Below are 20,598 nucleotides of genomic sequence, written 5' to 3' on the forward strand. Positions count from 1 at the left end.
CTATATATACACCACTCTCTCGTATTGTCACCACTGTATACGCTGATGGCTGCGTCCAATCGCGGAGGCAACAGCGCGTCACTGATTCCTCCAGAAAGGTACGAGCGAGTTCACGGCCGTAAGCGCCCGCACAACTCGCTGTTGAAGACCTTCTGGACCTCGGTGACAAAGCGACACCGCCAGACGTGAGAGAAAGCAATAGAAGGAAAGGCAGGGATGCCAACTGGACGGGCGTTAGGTCTGCTACCCTATACTGGGGTTAATGGGAGGGGGAATAGAATTGTAAAAGAGAGGGACAGTGAACAATGCGGGCGGATGCACGGGACTATGCAAACGGTCACTCGATGCACTTAACAAAATACACTACTGCGCGAATGGCTATTGGCGCCACCGAAAGATGTGGCCACGGCCCGAGTATCCTTGACTCGGAAAAATGGTCTCCAGTCCAGCAGGGCTAAGTTGTTCCGGAGCGAGAGGCGTTCGACGTCGTATACCGTGGGCGCAGATACACAACTGATGCTCAAAAGTTACCTTGCACCTGGAGTAGTCGCACGTCAGGCTATGGCTCATTCCACTACACTAGGAATCGGACGAAACACCGATAAAAAATCTTCCCGTATCATTGTTGCCGTTGAAGAAAAACGTTTTCTTTCTTTCTCTCTCTCTCTCCAAAACGGACCACAGCGATACAGTGCATAATACAGACACACGCGCATCCTAAGAAGCTCGGTCGCCGCCGAGGTGCCCGAGGAAGATGTAGTAGAGCGCCCACAGCGCGTCCGACGCCGCCGTGGGCAGCAGGGCCAGCGTGCGCAGGAACAGCGGCCACAGGCCGCTGTCGCTCACGTAGAGGGCGCGCGGCCGCCGGGAGCCCAGCGCGTGCTCGACGTGGCCGAACAGCGGGCTGTCGTCGAGCCGACCCGGAGACAGCACGCCCTGCTTCGACCGGCAGCCGCGCGCGAAGCCCGCCAGGTGGGGCCCGTGAGCGAGACGCTGCTCCTTGTCCATGGACTCCCACATAGCCTGCGCGCGGGAGAGACCGTTAGAGGGAAAAAGGACCTACAGGAGATCATGGGAGGTGGACCGGAGGCAGTTCTGGTTATTGCGCTGTAACTTTGACAACCTTAAAAGGTGTAAGCGCACGAGTTGTAAACCCTATTTACACCCTTATTCACTTTAAGGGTGTAAATTATTTAACAGTGATATATGATGAAAAAGAGGCGAAAACCACGTGGAAGCCCGCCAGGTGGGGCCCGTGAGCTAGACGCTGTAGAGCCCCTTAAACTTCGTAAAGTAGTGCCACGCTTTGAAGAATGCCGCCTCCTCCTCGCGCGGAATGGCCGACGCCGCGTCGCTATTGGCCTAATAACATCACGTGAGCCCTCGCGCCGTGAATCAGCGCCATTTTTGCTCGAGAAGCGTCTACGGAGTGGCGAGGAGCGCATGTTGACGTCGTCGCTACGCTCGAGCAGTGTAGGCGGCGCCACGGTCGAGGAGGGAGCGTGAAAGAGAGGAGAAACGAGGAAGAGGGAAGGCGGAGGAGGAGAGTGTCACCACTTTACGAAGTTTAAGGGGCTTTAAGACGCTGTTCTTCGTCCATGGACTCTCACATAGCCTGCGTGCGGAAGAGACCGTTATAGGGGAAAAGGATCTATAGGAGATCATGGGAGGTGGACCGGAGGCAGTTCTGGTTATGGCGCTGTAACTTTTACGACCTTAAAAGGTGTAAGCGCACGAGTTGTAAACCATATTTGCACCCTTATTCACTTTTAAGGGTGTAAATTGTTTAACGGTGTATCATGAAAAAGACACGAGAACCACGTAGAGAAACAACTGGGCAGGAAAAGGCGTGTCATAGCTCTGAGAAAGAACCGAGACATTTGCTTCAGCGATGCGTCGGCCTAGCTGTAGCCCTGCGCAGCAATGAATGACAATTTTTCGCGCGCACACACTCTTGAAACGGTTGCACCCTTTGGGGTGTATATTTGTCCCGCGATAATAATCGTCATCTGCCTTGCTTGCATTTCCTATCTTGAAAACTCAGCGCTCGCTACTTTCCTGTCGATAATGCTATGTCACGCTGATAATGCTCAAGCCGTCAGTGACTTGGAAGTACCGGGCTCGCAGCGTTAAAGAAAGGAAACGCGGTAAAGTCAGATGACGATTATCGTTGTGGGACAAGATATAAGCCCCAAAGGGGATAAATTTTTTAAAGAGTGCACGCCATAGCAATTTCCTATGCTTTATTTGTCCGATTTCGATGCTCAAATGTGTTTGGGCACGTCGGCACACCTCCCACGCCTACTCTGAATAAACCTATACATTGCGAGTGACGCTCTTTCCTGTCCGGTTCTTTTCTCGTGGTTTCACGCGCCCGTCTCCTTCTGACGTGTACCCCAGCCCAGCCAATCAGAACTTCAGCAGCAGACGAAATGGACATGTTCACTAGGTGGACACTTACAGAATGCAACCCCCCCCCCCCCTACCCCACCCCAGGTGTCGCCACGAGCATTGTTGGCATTGTACGCGATTCGACCGTATTGTCAAATTCGCCATCTTGTAAGCTGAGATAGGCTCAAAACGCCGTCTCGAATGAATTTGACCACATAGCGCAACCACCCCCGGTGCGTCGATCCGCGGCGTGCGCATACTCTTCAGCAGGGAAGAAGTTTGGGCGTGTTGGTAGTTCAGTCGTAAACTGGGATACATAGCGCAAGAACGACACAAGGACGAAGCAAGGACATGTCATCATCATCATCAGCCTGGTTACCCTCACTGCAGGGCAAGGCCTCTCCCATACTTCTCCAACTACCCCGGCCATGTACGAATTGTGGCCATGTTGTCGCTGGAAACTTCTTGATCTCATCCGCCCACCTAACTTTCTGCCGCCTTCTGTTACGCTTCCCTTCCCTTGGAATCCATTCCGTGACTCTTAATGACCATCGGTTATCTGCCCTCCTCATTACGTGTCCTGCCCATGCCCATTTCTTTTTCTTGATTTCAACTAAGATATCATTATCTCGCGTTTGTTCCCTCATCCAATCTGCTCTTTTCTTATCCCTTAACGTTACACCTATCATTGTCCTTATCATAGCTCGTTGCGTCGTCCTCAATTTAAGTAGAACCCTTAGCAGCAAGAGCACGTGACGAGCGCTAACTTTCCACAATTGACTTATTGCAGCTGGTAAGCATGTATATACTCACGGGGACGCCACTGCAATAGAAGCATAGTAGCCACATGACTGCTTTTCCTTTTCTTCTTTCTCTTCAGTATGTCTATTGCAGTGGCTTCCCTGCGAGTATATATGTCCTTACCAGCTGCAATAAGTCAATCGTTGAAAGTTGGCGCTCCTCCCGTGTTCTTGCTTCGTCCTTGTGTCGTTCTTGCGCTGTGCGTACCAGTTTACGAGTGCGCTCACTCGCCTGGTTTTCGTCGGCCTGGTGGTCCATGAGCGCCGTGTGCTTGACCAGGTCGCCGGGCCGGACGACGATCGCGTGCGCTCCGTGCCGGGCCAGCTCGAGGCGCAGGCAGCGGCTGAATGACTCGACGGCAGCCTTGCTGACGTAGTAGGCGGCCATGCAGGGGAAGCTGGGCGCCGCCGACACCACGGTGCTCAGGCTCACCACGCGCCCTGCACGCGAAAAGAGGGATTGAGAATGTTTCGATTCATTTCATTTTTATTTTCCATTTTAGAGCGCATTCTTAGGTGGCCGTTCCTGCGTCGGCGTCGTCCCGCGGCGTCCTCGTAAACTGACGATGAAAGACGGCGATAGCGAAGAGAGCGCGAGCAGGAGGGTGCAGCGGAACCATGAGGAGGAAAGCGGAGGAGGAGAGTACGGCGATATCGTGAAAGGAGGAGGAGGACGAGTAGATTTTAATGAGAATAAAGGAGGAGAGGTCGGCCTGGAGGGCGTGTCTCTAGCCTGCTACTCCTCACTGGGGAAAGGGGAAGTGGGAAATACGGGGAAAGGTAGGTGGCGGGTGATTACGTTATGGCACAATGAGATACTGTATACACGTTGTCCAATATGCGGGTGCTCAATATTCAGGAAAAGCGTAGTACCGCGCAGTATACGGGCTTTGCGGCGGCGATGGTTACGAGATGGCGCCAGAGTAGCGCGCGTCGTCTGTAAACTGATGACGCTACCGATGCCGTACATATAGAAACAAAGCGCTGCATGAGCGGAGGTCTGTCATGCGCGGCAGCTGCTGCGAATCACGCCCACGCCTTGGTCACGCGCTGCCTCTCGCGATCTCCCGACTATCGAGGTGGTGGTGGTGGTGGTAGAAACATTTTATTCAAGAAGTTCATAAGAGAGTTGCTTGCTGTGCGCCTGAGTGGCAGCCCCTATTCCGGGACGCCATTGGAGATGGCCGCTGCCCGGGCGCGTGCCACCAAGGAACGTTGAGCTTCCAAGGTAGAGCAGTCGAGCAGGTACTCCTACCAAGCCTCTCTAGTAGGGATGGGGAAAGGGGATGAAAAGGAAAATGGTGTGGCGGGGCACGAAGCCACAACGTGAAAGGTATCGGCGAGGACCTGAGGGCAGTCGCGCCACACTTCGCTCCGTTTGCAACGTGTCGCACGAGACAGATTGTCCGCGCCAGCCAATATATCGCGAATTGAACCGTCTCGCGAGGCCTCGTTCGAACGCGCCACCGTTCGCGTGACCGTTCGCGTGACCGTTCGCGTGACCGTTCGCGTGACCGTACGCGTGACCGTACGCGCGAACGACCAAGCATTGGTGTCCAGCATGGGGCGAACATATTCGCTCGCGATCCGGTCGCGGTGAGTTGGACTTCCACGATTTGTCGTGCGCCCATTGGCACGTTTTGTGGATAGCGATTCGGCTAGCAGGCATTAGTGTATGAAAGGCACAATAAATGCCGTTGCACTACTTTGTCGTCGTCGTTCCTTTGTCCCAAGAGCACGGGTGAGGCCCAGCCCACAATTTCATTGCGAAAACGCGGCCCCGCGTCGAACCTTTGCTCCGTCGGATGAAGGGCAGGCAGGCCTTGGTGAGCCGTAGGGTGCCCAACAGGTTGACGGCCATGGTGCGCTCCACCTGCTCCGGTGTCATCCACTCGAACTCGCCGAGCACGCACACTCCCGCGTTGTTCACCAGCCCCCACAGGCCTGCATGCGGTGAGCCACGTGATCGTTCATAGCGCGCTGAGTTTGCAGAACACCCGCACTTGCCTTGTCACGCACGTGTTATAAGCCACGGTTCAGTTGACACTGCCAATTTTGCCGGCCAGCCATGCATCGGCAATAGGCGGGCCACGTTCGCTGGCCGACCAAACGCTGGTGCAGAATTGGCCAGAGACCGGCGTATACAATTAAGAATGCCACACAATATTATTTTTTCACGTCACAGCTACAACGGGCCGATATATTCCAGCTTTGCCGGAATGCAAAGTTGGAATGCGTGACATGGCAAATTCTTGACACTAAAGTAGCGAGCCCAGAGTTTTCAAAAAAGGAACGCGAGCAAGAAAGATGGTGATCGTTGCCATGTGACGAGATACACCGTGAAGTATTTAAAATGTTCGTTTTTTCTTTCGGGGGGGGGGGGGGGTGCTTACATAATAATGGGCCCCAACCCAAGGTCTCCCCAGAATTCGTTAGCGTTTTCGACAGCTTCACCTCGTCTCCTGTTTTAAAGCGAATAGTTATCTCTGACTATACAGTGAGAAGGTCGACAAAACCCGGGGCACTATGCCGTGCGCTTCGTTTTTGGACGCGGTGCCTTACCTACAAAGGAGCGCTGGCGACAGCCCTTCTCCTCAAGCAGTGAAAGTAAACTTATTTAATATGCAGTGAAACCTGATTAGATCAAGCAGGCTAGGTGACTAGTCGCCGCCCCGCTGGGGCCGCCAATCATCATCATCATCATCATCATCATCATCATCTCTCCCGCCGCCGCCCGCCCCGTCTGGTGGCTGCAAGAGAGGGATCAGGCACCAGGAGAGGAGACCTGCGCTGTTCTCCACATAATTACGCCGTGAAACAACGAACGCTACCTAAATAACCTCACTGCAACGAATGCGTTACAGGGGTAACGCGTGGCCGAAGTTTAGCGCATCGAAACTTGGAGCGCAGCAAAAAAAAACACGGAACCTCGTCTTCCGCTGCGCTCTAAGTTTCGGTGTACAGTATAATGCATTACCAAATCACCCACGTCTATCCATCATATCCCGAATCTGACATTTTCTGGGTTAATTATGAGATTTGGAGATAATCACTGAGGCAATCGTCTTCCTCGATATCTTAGAGGGCTCTTCACCAGCAACCACCGGGAATTTGGCTACTGCGCTAGAAGTTATGAAGATAATACGCCGTCTTTGAACCGTTTTACTGCAACTTTGTTTCTTTTCTTCTTTTTTTTCAAATTGGTTCGGTATACAGTTGATAGTAACTATACTGAGATGTCGCGAGACGGTGCTGCAAGGAGCCAACCTTCACCTAGGCACTCTCTCCCTCTGTCTCGCAAGGCTCTGCAAGAAACAATGCGCGTCATCCTTATACGTCGCGAGCCCCGCTTCAACTGAACGTGTGTTTCAAGTACTTAAGGTTCATTAATTCAGTCAATCTATTTTTTTTTTATTTCCCCTCTTCCTTTGATGCTGCACGGCGCACTTCCGGGTCGTGGTTTCGCGAGTATCTGCGCTTGGAGTTCCCGCGCTTTTCTCGATGCTGCTTTTTTGTGGCGCGAAGACGACACTCGTCAAAAAAAAAAAAAGGAACCGCACAGACGCGCAAAGCACTCGAAAGCGTTATACAAGCGTTACGCGCACATCTTCCAGGCGTCCCGAGGGGAACAAAATGTGGCTCCGAAGTTAAATTTCAAGGAAACTCACAGAGGCCGTACCGTGGGTCGTATGTTAACGAAGTTTTAATTTGTGTAGTTTAATTACAGGCATTGAAATGAATAAAACAGAACAGCTTCGCTGGAAATTGGTTTTGCACGGTCGCACAGCTATGCTGCGTTTTTTTTTTTTTGTAATCTTTACACAGTCAGGACTGTTTTTTGCGCTCTTGTCTTTAACGTTATTGGTACATTACGGTGCTTTTATGATATTATATTCCTTACGTGTCGTTTTTGTAGTGGTGGTGGTACATGCGAGTGAAAATACGTAACGAAAAAAAAATAGAAATGTTTACGGATTCTGCGCACCCATCGCATGCGCGTGAGCCGCGCAACATATCAACCGAGGTCATCAGTGGTCTGCTGCGATTTTCTGTCTTTTAAATGATCGGTTAACTTTGCTTGACGCCTCTGACGCACAACTCCCCGCTGTGGCTATATGACACTGATGCCGAGCACAAGGTCGCCGCGGGTCAAAGTTATTCAGCGCAGCCCTCCACTGACTACATCTCTCGTATACGTCCCAGTATTGCTTCGGGACTTTGAACGCCGTGGATCAATGATGCGTCTCTCATAACCAACCGTACAGTTTCGCAACGTTAAACACCTGAATTTGAACTTATTAGTTGCGAAAGCGCTATATGTCCCATGAGGCAGAAAAGCCGGCCCTGTCCGCAACGAGAGGTAACGAAAATCATCGTCAGCAGTGACGTCATCGTCTTGTATGACGTCGCAGTAGTATTACAGGATTCAAGCGCAACTCCGGCGATTTTTCGGTGTCCACTAACCTCAATAAAATTTTGAATATACGTTCTCTTTTACACTCTGATTATCTGTGGCAAGCAACATGGCTGCAAGTCACTCAGTTTTTCTGAAAATGAATCTTAAAGATTGGTTGCCTTCCTGACTCGTGACTTTTTACTGGCCACCCCGTGTTTGTGACGTCAGAGACTACATTGCCACCGTCGCTGAAATCGCCGCTGTCTAATTCGAAATATCTGTAAAAGCTGCCTGTGTCGTCAGGAGGAGGAGGAAGTAAACTTTATTACTCTAGAAAGAGTAATTTAGCGGTCGTGGCGGATGTCTTGATCTTCTATTGGTTGATGAAGATCTCCGGCCTGCATGGTTGGCGCCCCTATTCCAGGGCACCACTGAGCGTGGCTGCTCGTCGGGCATGATCCACCAGCTTCCGTTGGATGCTAGGGTCGCCGCTGGAGAGCACGCTCTCCCACTGCTCCGCACTCGGATTTTCTATTTTGTGGAATTCCTTATTTGTATTGCACTCCCATGTGATGTGATAAAGTGTGGGTATTGCACCACACCACGGGCATGTGTCCCTGTATTGACTTGGGAACATTTTGCATAGTATATGTAAATTTGGGAAAGTTCCTGTCTGCAGCTTTCGCCAGTAAACTGCCTGTTGAGTGAGTGTATTGTGGGGCGGGGGATATCTGATTCTCGTCCCTCTATGGTAATTTAATATGTCAGAGTACGTTGGGATCACTGTCATGAAATCCTCAGGATCTCTATTTAGGTCCGCTCGGTTTGCATGCTCGCGAGCGATCCTATCAACCCTTTGGTTGCCCTCAATCTCAGTGTGCTCAGGTACCCAAAAGATGGTGTGTCTGATGCGTTTATTCTGTTGGCCAGCGCGGAGGAAGATTTGGAGCGCTTTTTGACCGATTCTGCCATTAATATAGTTTCGGCATGCTTCCTTGGAGTCGGTTAGAATTATAAGGGATCTATTTGTGCGGTAGCCCTCCACAGCTGCTAGAGCAACAGCCATTTCCTCTCCCTCGGTTACCGTACAATCCCGTGCCGACGCGCAAGCGATTTCCCTATAGTCCGAGTCTATTACTGCCGTGACAACTCTTTGCTGTGTTTCCCGTCGTTCTCGATGATACACCGCGGCGTCCGTGTATACCGTGTTCGCTTTTGTTGCTAGGTATTTTTCCACATATTCTGCCCTAGCGTTCCGCCTGGCTGTGTGTAAATTTGGGTCCATGTTTCTTGGTAGGGACCCTACTTTGATGGTGCTGCGATACACATCGGGTAGGTTTGCCGTTCTTTGTTCTTGCCTTTCAATTTCTTTGTGCCCCAGTTTTTTTAGGAGCTTTCTGCCCGTGGTAGTCTGCTGGAGTCTGAGTAGCTGTGACCCTTATTGTGCTTCTTTGAGCTCCTCGAACGTGTTGTGGAGTCCGAGGGCCAGGAGCTTCTCTGTCGAGGTGTTGGCCGGCAGGTGAAGCGCTGTTTTGAACGCTTTCCTTATGATGGCGTCTGCCTGATCCCGTTCGCCTTTGTTTGTGTTGTAATATGGGAGGGCGTACGTAATCCGGCTGATTATGAGGCTCTTAACCAGCTTGACTGTATCTTCCTCCTTCATGCCGCTTCTTTTGTGCGAGACGCGGGTGATCATACGTGCCACCTGTGCCGTCGCTTGCTTGAGTAGGTTTATGGTGTGTGTGCAGCGTTGATTGCTCTGCACCCACATTCCCAGAATCCTGACGGCTTCTTTTTCTGGTATCTGTTGTCCTTGTAGGGTGACGCTGATTTGTTCTTCCGAGCGTTTTCCTCTTCTGACTCTCAGGAGCTCTGATTTCTCCGTGGAGCAGGAGAGGCCTCTTTCCCTAACACATTCTTCCACGCATGTTGCTGCGGCTTGTAGTCGTTCTTCTTTTTGGCTGAGCGAGCCTTGGTTAGTCCAGACGGTGATATCGTCGGCATAAATGGCGTGATGTATGCCGTCGATTTCTTCCAGCTTCCGGGCTATCCCTATCATGGCAATGTTGAAAAGGATCGGTGAGATCACGGATCCCTGCGGGGTTCCTTTGTTAGGCGTGTGGAACTTGTCTGTCCGCAGGTCTCCTAACCCCACCGTGGCTGTTCTGTTTGATAGGAATGATGTCACGTAGCCGTGGATTCTTCTTCCGCTGTTGAGATCATCCAGTCCCTTGAGGATGGACGCGTGGCTGACGTTGTCGAACGCCCCTTTGACATCGAGTGCCATTATTATGTTTTCTCCGTTGTAGGGGATGTTGCTTAGGACCCCCTCTTTAATTTGTAGTAGGACGTCTTGGGTTGATAATTTGGTGCGAAAGCCGAACATACTGTGGGGATACAGATCTTCATCTTCCATGTATTGTTGTAGCCTCCTTGTCACGATTCGCTCGTACAACTTGCCAAGGCACGAAGTGAGTGATATCGGCCGTAGGTTTTCTACTAGTAGCTTTTTCCCTGGCTTGGGGATCATAACTACTTCTGCATGTTTCCATTCCTCTGGCAGTGTCCCCGCTTCCCAATGTGTATTGAGGAAGTTCGTCAGCTGTGTGACCGCCTCATCACTTAGGTTTCGGATTAGGGCGTTTCTAATCTTGTCCGCGCCTGCTGCTGTGTTCCGGGTCGATGCCTTAACTGCTGCGAAAACTTCCTCCTTGGTGATGGGTCTGTCTAGGTCGGGGTTTTCTTCGCCTCGGTATCTCTCCGTGTACGCTTCGGGTTTATCTTGCCCGTAGCACTTTACACGGACTTTTTCTAGTAGCTCTTCTTCTGTCCCTTCAAATTGGTGTACTAGTCTTTGGATGGCCTTGTTACTTTCTGACTTGGTCTTGGTTGGGTCCATTAGAGCCTTGAGGATACGCCAGGTCTTTGCGGTGCTGAGGGTTCTATTCAGCGAGTCGCTAAACTTTTGCCAACTTTGTCGTGTGAGTTGGGCTGCGTATTCCTCTGCCTCCTTGGTAACCTCTGCTATCTTCTTCTTTAGCTTCTTATTTAGCCGTTGTTTTTTCCACCGTTTGGTTAGTCCACGCCTTGCCTCCCATAACCTGAGGAGTCGCGAGTCCACCTCCGGTGTTTGCTCTGACCTTTCGACCTGCTGGGTGTAATGTTGTTGTATTTCCTTAAGTTGATTGCACCATTCCTCTATGGAAGTTATCCCACCCTCCATGTGCTTGCATTCTTTGCGAAAAGCGTTCCAGTCCGTTATTTTGGCTGTTCCTATCTTGCGCTTGACGTTCTCTGCTGACACTTGCGTTCTTATAATGAAATGGTCGCTACCCAGGTTCTCCAGCAGGTTCTCCCACGTGGCTTGCCTAGCTCCCCTGACGTATGTCAGGTCTGGGCATGTGTCAGGACTAACGCTGTTGCCTAGGCGCGTTGGTTGGTTTGCGTCCGTTAAGAGGGTGCAGGTTGTGATTTCTGCTGCGTCGCTAACTTGCATGCCCTTCTTAGTGTCTTTTTTATATCCCCAGCTCTGTCCCCTGGCATTAAAGTCGCCCATTATAAGCAGAGTGTTGGATTTCGCTAGCTTGCTGGCCCCTATGAAAAGTTTCTGAAAATCCCCATCATTTTGTCGTGGTGGACTGTATAAGTTTATGATAAAAGTGCTTTTTTGTTTTCCCTTTTTCTTTGGAATTATCTCTGTCACGATGTGTTCTATCCGCGTGTCCGGAATTTCATCGTGTGCTATGGCGACTAGATTTTTACTAATTAAGGTGGCTGTGCGATCTTTTTCTTGGCACGTGTATCCCTTGAGTGTCGGCACGGTGTTTGTCTCCTGCAGCGCGATTATGTCAGGAGGATTTAACTGTGAATTTATGAATTGCTGCAGCGGGCCTTGCTTTTTGCGGTAGCCTCTGCAGTTCCACTGCCATATATCTAATGTGTTGTGTCTAGCCATGTTGGTTTATCGTTGGTTGTTGTTATACTTTGGTTTTCGGTGCCGAATCTTTTTTCGTGATAGAGTCTATCTCTAGCCTCATTTGTTATCTTTTGCGTATTTTGATTTTTTATGTAGTTGCGAAAACTTTGATCTTGCATTGCGATTTTTTGTTGTATCAAATTCATTTGCTCCTGCATTTTTTGCATAAAGGATTGCATTTGCATTTCTACGGTTCCCTTTTCCGGCTGCTGTGGCTGTTGCTCCATATCTAAAGGTGGAGTCTGCTGTCGCGGCAGGCTACCCACCCTTTGCTCTCGCAGTTCCCTGATTAGTTCTTTGATTCTCTCCTCTAGTTGTTCTGTTTTCTTCGTACTCTGCTCAAGTTCTCGCCTTAGAGCCTTATTTTCTTCCCTTAGTTGTTTAAGTTCGTTGTCGTTATTGTTATTATCCGAGTGCGGAAACAGTGATTTGGGAGGGCCTGCCCCCCAGCTTACCTTAACTCCGCCCTTCTTTTGTTGTTGTTGTTGTTCTTGTGGTGGTTTTGGCTGCTGTTTCCACTGCCCTTGGGCTGCAGGTGGTGGCCTCAGCGGTGGGAAGGAGCTGTCCCTGGACTGTCCCCGTCAGGAGACATCATCAGCTTCGCTTGTTTGGTGTTAGCGCCACGAGTACTGCGTGTTCAGCACGCGTTCTGCGTGTTTACGTTATGGTAGTGTGGAACCTGACGTCATCGAGTCATCGTGACGTCACACGCAGCAGCTACACGCTTTGGTATCTCATTTATCGGTTATTTAAGATTATCGATGAATTAAGGAAATTGAACCGCCCCACCGGTGACAAGATTATCTAATCCATTTGAAAATGACAATATCCTAATATGGTTAAAAAACGCCAGAGCTGCCCTTTAATGTTAGGACGAGTTAGAGTAAGCTGACTCAAGGTGAAGTTATTTAAGGTGGAATAAAGTAAATGAGGGTTTACCTGTGCGTTTGGCAGGCATTCTGAGATCATGAACAGCAGGTTGCCATTATTCCTCAAGAGAAAAGTGTATAATAGCTGTGTCTTACCCGTACTCACCTACGGGGCAGAAACCTGGAGGCTTACGAAAAGGGTTCTACTCAAATTGAGGACGACGCAACGAGCTATGGAAAGAAGAATGATGGGTGTAACGTTAAGGTATAAGAAAAGAGCAGGTTGGGTGAGGGAACAAACGCGAGGTAATGACATCTTAGTTGAAATCTAGAAAAAGAAATGGGCATGGGCAGGACATGTTATGAGGGGGGAAGATAACCGATGGTCATTAAGGGTTACGGACTGGACTCCAAGGGAAGGGAAACGTAGCAGGGGGCGGCAGAAAGTTAGGTGGGCGGATGAGATTAAGAAGTTTGCAGGGACGACATGGCCACAATTAGTACATGACCGGGGTTGTTGGAGAAGTATGGGAGAGGCCTTAGCCCTGCAGTGGGCGTAACCAGGCTGATGATGATGAAAGTAAACGAAGATGAATTAAACTGAATGAAGAATTGAAGTGAATGAAAGTGACTTCAAGTTGGTTAAGGTTGACACAAACTATCGCTAGCTGGATTAAGGTGGAATAAGGTGGAATAAGGTAGAACGGTGAAGGACACGTGACAACGTATGACGTCACGTATCACGGACGTAACCAATTGATTTGAGGCGTCACTATGCTTTCGCATCCAAATCACTTAAGGGTACATAAATCACTGTCAGTCTTCCAGACTCTGCTGACCTTTCTCCGGCACCTGTCCCTGGAGGAGAGCCCGTTGGACGCTCCGGTCACTGGTGACGTCCAGCGGCAGCACCTGCACCGGACACTCGCCGTCGCGCAGCGTCGCCAGGTGCCGGGCGCCCTCGCTGTCGGCGTTCAGGCAGCCCGCCAGCACCCGGTAGCCGGCGCAGTGGAGCCTCTGCGCGAGCCGCAGGCCGATGCCGGAGTCGCAGCCGCTCACCAGCACCCGCCTGCCTTCGCCCGCGAGTCGTTCGCGGCCGACCGGTAGCCAGCCGAAGACGAAAGACGCCAGCAGACGTACTAGCCACCGTACCAGACGGCTCACCGGCTCGAATACGCGCCGCAGCATGGTCTCCGCCGCCCGACTGGGCCGACTCGCAACCGACTTCGCGGCTTCTGCCGTACGCGTTGACTAACGAAGCGCGCGCGGGAAGAAACTACGGCCCTGCCGTACGAATGCGAACACGCGGTCCAATTTTCGTAACGCCTTATGCACGCATCGGCGTCTGCTCTGCGAGCGCCGCGGTGCGCCAGCGCCACCTAGAGGAAATTCGTTAAACGGCTGGTCGGATCGCTCTCGCTCGACGGAAGAAACCGATAGGCGGTCGCTAGCCGATAAGACGTGCCCTTGATACGGCAGGTTGGAGTCGGCGACCGGATCCGCACGTTAGCGAACAACACGCCCTGCGTGACGACGAATGTACAAGGTGCGCGTAAAAAGACGCGGCGCGGCTTCTGCGAGCGCCACTCGTCTTGTTCTTGCGAAGTCTAGAAAGAAAAAACGCAGCTGTCAGCGCTTTAATGACTTGTTTGCGGGCAGGTTGGTTTCGGGGCGATGGTGCACGTCTTGCAGAGCGAAAATGCCGGTGAGTGATAACGGAAAAAGACGACGCGCACACAGGGGCGCTGTACTTTCAACTTTAGTTTTAATTTTCGCAAGTGCGCACGATATACTGTACGTATATACAGTGCAGCGAATATGTTAAATCAAAGAAGGAAGACGTACAGACAAGTATCGCACACATGTGGTCACCACATAACTGCGATAGCGTCCATCGGGAACGTGGAAGAAATGTCATTTCTTTTTCCTGTGAACGCTATGGAAGCCATGCTTGCGCATGCGTCCTTTATTTATTATTATTATTATTATTATTATTATTATTATTATTATTATTATTATTATTATTATTATTATTATTATTATTATTATTTATTTATTTATTTATTTTGCACGCCTCCATACTTTCGTATGTATACGTATTTTCCGCTCTGTGTGTAGTGCAGCAGTTTCGGCCAAAAATGAATGGAACGTGCTTATGCACTGGGCATCACACGGCAAACGAGTGAATGAAGACCTCAATGGCCGGAAACAACCTTGGTGACGTTGTATAGTTATGCTCGATGAGCCTGTCGTTCAAGCAACGGGCATGAAGTTTGTCCGATATAGTGTGCCTTCCCGCATGATAAGGGAATTGAGCGTACACTACGTTCAGAGCACATTGCACGAAGGACGAAGCACTTACGATATTGGCTATATTACAGAAATTCTTCACCTTTTCTTAGGCGTTCACACGCAATTGGAACATTTCTGGAAGCGTTCAGGAGCGTTAGATAATACCTCATGAACACCTGCCTTCCTCATACCTTTCTTGAGATTGTTTGAAATGAGGTGATGGCCGGTGTGTTGAGAGAGAAAAGACGAATGGGACCTTATTTTTCTTATCATTCACCCTTCACGACTCGCTGATTCTACCGATAACGTATAAGGGGGAGCGCCGTTCGCGGAACAGAATTGAATTGGAATTGAAGAGGAACAGAATCGGAATAGAATCGTTGCGCTGTCCCGGCCCATATGTCGCCACCTCTGGTAACGTTCCTTAGCGAGGATTCCAAATATACTCTACTTCGTGCCGGGAAAATCTTTAAAGGGCTCCTCACCAGGCCTCGTCGGAAATATTATACGTGGAGGGATGCATTTGTTGATGTCACCTTTTAAACGGGGTGGCGTGACGGATGCTGTCAAGCTTCTTAACTTTTTTTTTGCTTGGGTCGCTTAGATTTTTTCGTCGTTAATTATCGGCTCTTTAAAGGTACGCTATAAGAAAATGTTAAGTGGTACTTCATTGAGAGATTGGGTTTCTATAATAACGAATTCGTCATTCCTAGCGAGAACAGGGCTTTTGCAAGCGAGAAAATGGCTAAAAGGGAAAAAAAATGGCAGTGGCTTAGCTCGGTTATGCCAGGATATACGTAGCGAAAGCTAAGGCATAGCATGGTTAGCCTTAGTTAATCATGATTGCAAGTCCAGGTTAGTCTGGTTGTCTAGCTATGTTGCGGCGTTTAGCCAGTCGTTCGGCGCGCTGTTCGTCTGTTTCCTGGGCGATTCGTTTTCTGTTCATCTCGTTCCGATGTCGATTCCAGGCCTCTTCCTGCTTAACAGAATTGTCGCCGTCCATACTGCCGCCTCAACTGTGGTTGCGGTGCACGGGAGCTCTCCTTTTCAATCCTCCGACATGTTATCAGGCATGCGACGCAGCTGGCGAAGCGAGCGGAGGTGAACGCAACGACGAGGAATGCGGTGTGACGTCATGTGCCTCCTCGGAGCACGGCCACGCCGAAATCGCAAGTTCGCGGCCAGTAAAGCTTTCGCTTTAATGTCCGCGGCGAGGCGCGCGTGGTGACGTCATGTGCCTCCTTGGAGCACCGCAACGACGAAATCGCAAGTTCACGGCCAATAAAGCTTTCGCTTTAAAATAGGAGTGGCGCCGCCTGTTTGGGACCATGGTACCTCTGATGTGACGTCAGCTCTAGCAGATTCGCAGGCAGCGGAAGAAAGGAAGGTCACGTGAGTATTGCGTCAATTCGTCCGTTTTGGTGCAGGCGATTCCAGTTGGGGAGTAACAGCGGGACCTTCGGATGAAATTCGTTACTCAAGAAAGTCATACCGGGTGTTTCTGTGAAGACATTAAGTAAACTTTAAAGATAATCTGTGGGAGATATCACAGTTTTAACCCTTGCGCAGGGTTGCCCATAATGCAGTTTTTAACTAGTTACTTCGCATCACATGTTGCATTTTACAAGCTGTAGCCCGGCAGTTCGCAATGTATACGACCAATTGAAACGAATTCTCAGGATGACACCAGTTTCGATATAATACATCCCGAACTATGCGAAGAAATACAACGGCGCACGATCCAGTTACTTTTGTGCTTCAATGCGTAAAACAACGTTTTGTTAAAGAATAGAACGACAGTGCATTTCTACAGCAAGTTTGATGGTGCATATATGTCGGAAATGGTGCAATGCACATAATTCTTTTCAAATGGATATGCCTTGCAGTCTCACGAGTTTAAATATTTAAATTGCCATATGTGACGTAAAGCAATTAGTTTAAAACTTAAATTAGTGCATCTTTGTTAATTAGTGGATTACGCCTCTTAATTAGTCCGCCTCTTCGGGTAGACCAGCTCAAGGACTGGAATTGTGCTATCTAGGCCATTTTTAAAGCTACTTAAAGTCTTCGCAGAAACACTTAGTACATGGCGCACAGAAGACGACGATAAGAGTTCTAGGCGAATAATCTATCTATCTAATTTAATATGTTCATTTAGTATCCCATGAAGGGACTGACAACTGGCGCCAAAATGTTTTGTGAGACGTTGATGGAAATGAACTGACCATCACTTATAGTAATGGTAGATCGAGCAAGCTGTTCACAATTTGAGTAGTAATTATACTTTGATATTCGCAAAGAAAGTGTCAAAAACCAGTAAGTTGCGCCAACTGGCGGTAAAACCTTGGTACTTCGGATGTAGTCTGTGAGATTACCGTACGTAAGCCGTGTGTTATTAAACATCGCATACTTATCGCTTAAAATTGCAGTTAGTATATTATCATAGGCTCTCGCGCTTTATTGTAAGCACGTTAGTAAGTAAAGTGCGAGCCAACAAACCGTGCTCGCGTCCCTGATTGCATGGCGGCGCACATGATTACTGCCGCACGCGCCCGAAATTATGAGCACGCATGCGAGTAAAGATCCTTTGTTCCAGCTTGCTCAGGTCTTCGAGATACGACATGCTTCGGAAATCAAGAACGCACGCGTTGGCTAGGGCAACGCGTTGAACTGCGTAGCACGTGTAGAAGCGTCGTTTCGTATTTCAGTACTTGGCTTGGCTTGGCTAAAAAAAATTTTGTTAATGATCAAAGCTGTTGGACAGGAATCCGCGAAATCACGTAGCTATTATTGTCGGAATAATTTAACACTTCAGGGGACGTATTCTGTAAGAGTCCACCTAGTGGACTGTCCATTTCGGCCGTTCCCGATTGGCTAGGGCCGCTCGTCTCCTCCTCGCTCGCACGGCATGCATCCAATCAGCAACGGCCGAAATGGACAGTCCACTAGGTGGACCCTTATAGAATGCCCCCCCCCCCCCTCCCCAGGAAACATTCATCGTAGGAACATCGGCTTGATGATGATGGTAATCTATTTTTCAGTCCACTGCAGGACGGAGGCCTCCCCCAGCGGTCGTCAATTACCCCTGTCCTGCGCCAACTGATTCCAACTTGCGCCTGCAAATTTCCTAATTTCATCACCCCACCTAATTTTCAGCCGTCTTCGACTGCACTTCCCCTCCCTCGGCACCCATTCTGTAACTCTTATGGTCCACCAGTTATCTGCCCTACGCATTACATGGCCTACCCAGCTGCATTCTTTTTCTCTTAGTGTCATCTATATAGAATATCGCCTATCCCCGTTTGCTCTCTGATCCACGCCGCTCTCTTCCTGTCTCTTGATGTCACGCCTAACATTTTCCTTTCCATGCTGCTTTGCGCGGTCCTTAACTTGTTCGAGCTTCTTTGTCAACCTCCAAGTTTCTGCTCTATATGTTAGCACCGGTAGAATGCAATGATTGTACGCCTTTTTTTTTCAATGATAGCGGTAAGCTTCCAATCATGATTTGGTAACGCCTGCCGTATGCTCTCCAACCCATTTTTATTCTCCTGCAAGTTTCCTCGTCATGATCATGGTCCCCTCTAAGTAATTGACCTACAGTCGGATACAACTTAAGTTTGCAGTGAAGCCCCGCTCACGCCCTCATAACGCATAACCCAAGGTGACGTTTCTGTGCAAATGAGGGGGGGAGGTACTTTTACTAGCACAAATGTGAATAATGCTCACCATTCACCATAAAGACGCGTAAACCCGCAAAAGAGAATTGAATTGAGGTGTATCTCACAGGTACGCCTGTGAGATACACATCTGTTTTACTTGGCGAGCAGGGAACCACACCAAAGGGATTCCCGCATGAAAGTGCACGAAGAACACTGCCAAGAACAAGTAAACAAGCGAAATTGTAAAATAAAGATTTCGAGTTGCGTTTTCTTATTTAGCTCTGGAAGAATTATAGAGAAATACATGTTTGTGGAACAATCACAGTTCTTTTGGATAGCTCATTTACTGCTCTACCAAGTGGCAAAACCGACTCACGTTATTATTTGGGAAGTTGCGTAATGATGCGTGGTCGGCAACCCCGTACAACCGCTAGAGCGCAGGACGCCGCGGTTGTAGACATGCTGCGCGCGCCGCCGAAAGGTTAGAAAAACATCCACATTAGCACAGCAGAGAAGTGGCTACATCAGGATTCAATACACACGGCATTATTCTCCACTACCGGCGGCGTTTTCTCTACTTCCTTTATAGATAATAAGATGTTGATCGATAAATATTTTCGCAAACAACGGCTAAGTTGGTTGATTTTTGCTTTTTCTTCCTGTTTGGCTGTTGCCTTAATTGGCTCTCTCCCTTAGTAGATCGCTTAATTTCTAAACTGCTTGCGACTCTCGTTTTCAGTTGTCAATTTTGCCCGAAACGTGCTGTATAATTAGGGAAAAACAAGGCAAGATAACGCAGAACATTCATGTTGCTTATGAGTTTAACGGTTATTGCGGAGTTTGATGAGGGGCGCTGTTTCGCATTATTTTATTTTCCGCCTTATCTCACCAATATCGCGGGTACATGTTCCCAGGATCTGCCAGCATCATGGCGAGCCGTCACTCGAGGAAATAATGAAGCAAAAGAAAAAGATAAACGCAACTGTCGTTTTCTCCGGCCGCTACTCGTTCCACGAGCATATAGACCAGCTGACTAAGAACCGAATCCCTTTCCTGGTCCATGGATCAGTCTAAACAAAGAAATTGTACTAATGAAGCAACAGCGATTCGCGTGATCGTTGAATAGATGGTGACAGAAAGTGAGAGAGGCATAAAGGAGAAATGCCTCGACCTGCACCAATAGATGATGACAGCTGAACTCATCTCGAGTTAATCGCGCGGCCAGCGAATTGATGAGAAAACTTTCCTTCACACCTCAGGAGATGCCGATAATTACCGCCATCGAAAAGGAGTGAAAAAAATGGCTGTGGCTTAGCTAAGGTTAAGCCCAGGATGCGAAGCATACTAGCCTTTATTTTAGTTGTTGAACCACTGTTTAGCCTGGTGAACTGCTGTTGCTTGGCTATATTTGGTTCGGCTAGACGAAGAAACAACTCATGCAGGCGAGCGCACGAGCTGAGACCCGGCTATGTACCTACGCGGCCGCAAGCGAGCGCACGAGTTGAGTCTCCGCTTTTGCAGCTGTTATGACGTCATATGGTAGCTACGCGGCCGCGCGCGGCGCAGCAAGGAAGAGCGTGGTTGTGCGGCTAGTATGCTTCGCATAAAAAATTGGCAACGATTCCACTCTGTGAAGACAGAATGACAGCGAAAACTGACGACAGTCAAACCTCTCAAGCGAAAAGCAAAGTGCTTCAGCTCCGCTGCAGGTCGGTCCGAAGATGGTGCAACACCCAGCCGACCTACGGTGGAAGTGAAGTAGGCATTAAGCACTCCCCATACCTGGGCCTATCCCAACGGTAGTCCAATGCCAGGCTGACCCGCGGTGGAGGTGAAGCAGGCATCCCGATGGGGTGGGCCGATCCCGAAGATAGTGCCATACCGGGCCTACTCGCGGTGGAGGTGATGCAGGCATCAAAGGGGCCCGAACCACTTTTTATCGAAGTGGATTAAGACATTTGAAGTGAAAATAGGCTATTTCAGAACCGCTTTGCCGCAAAAAGTACTTCAATGCGTTCAGTAGAAGCGGAGTTATCGGCAATCAAACACGGCCTCAGCTGTGCTCCCCTTCCTCCTCCAATGCCTTTCACTGCGAAGGCTACGGCGGAGACGTCACCGGGGCGCGCAGTTCAAATTTCCGATTTGGCGCCTATGCCGCGCTAAACGTAAGCCAAACGCGGCTGTCCTCAGAGAGCCGCAGTGCGGCATTCCCATG

General features: G+C 49.6%; 1 protein-coding gene across 2 annotated transcripts; it reads right to left on the reverse strand.

The window, feature by feature from the left end:
- Positions 1–604: 604 nt before the first annotated feature.
- LOC135896335 (D-beta-hydroxybutyrate dehydrogenase, mitochondrial-like) lies at positions 605–13,992 on the reverse strand. Of its 2 annotated transcripts, XM_065424706.2 has the most exons (4): positions 13,272–13,977; positions 4,983–5,135; positions 3,424–3,632; positions 605–1,023 (listed from the first exon to the last, which is right to left on the reverse strand). In XM_065424706.2, exons 1-4 carry the CDS (start codon positions 13,618–13,620, stop codon positions 718–720), a joined length of 1,017 nt encoding a protein of 338 aa, XP_065280778.2. In that variant the 5' UTR covers positions 13,621–13,977; the 3' UTR covers positions 605–717. The 2 variants fall into 2 exon arrangements, with proteins under 2 accessions (XP_065280778.2, XP_065280779.2); XM_065424707.2 differs by lacking the exon at positions 4,983–5,135 and having other exon boundaries at positions 13,272–13,992.
- Between the last annotated feature and the right edge of the window lie 6,606 nt (positions 13,993–20,598).

The sequence above is a fragment of the Dermacentor albipictus genome, chromosome 7 (assembly GCF_038994185.2).
Source record: "Dermacentor albipictus isolate Rhodes 1998 colony chromosome 7, USDA_Dalb.pri_finalv2, whole genome shotgun sequence".
NCBI lineage: Eukaryota > Metazoa > Arthropoda > Arachnida > Ixodida > Ixodidae > Dermacentor > Dermacentor albipictus.

Coding starts and splice junctions, on each gene's coding strand:
- LOC135896335 (XM_065424706.2), bottom strand. CDS start 13,620: ATGCTGCGGCGCGTATTCGAGCCGGTGAGCCGTCTGGTACGGTGGCTA. Junction 5,136..13,271: donor GGGACAGGTGCCGGAGAAAG/GTCAGCAGAGTC, acceptor CACCGCATGCAG/GCCTGTGGGGGCTGGTGAAC. Junction 3,633..4,982: donor CTTCATCCGACGGAGCAAAG/GTTCGACGCGGG, acceptor TTTCGCGTGCAG/GGCGCGTGGTGAGCCTGAGC.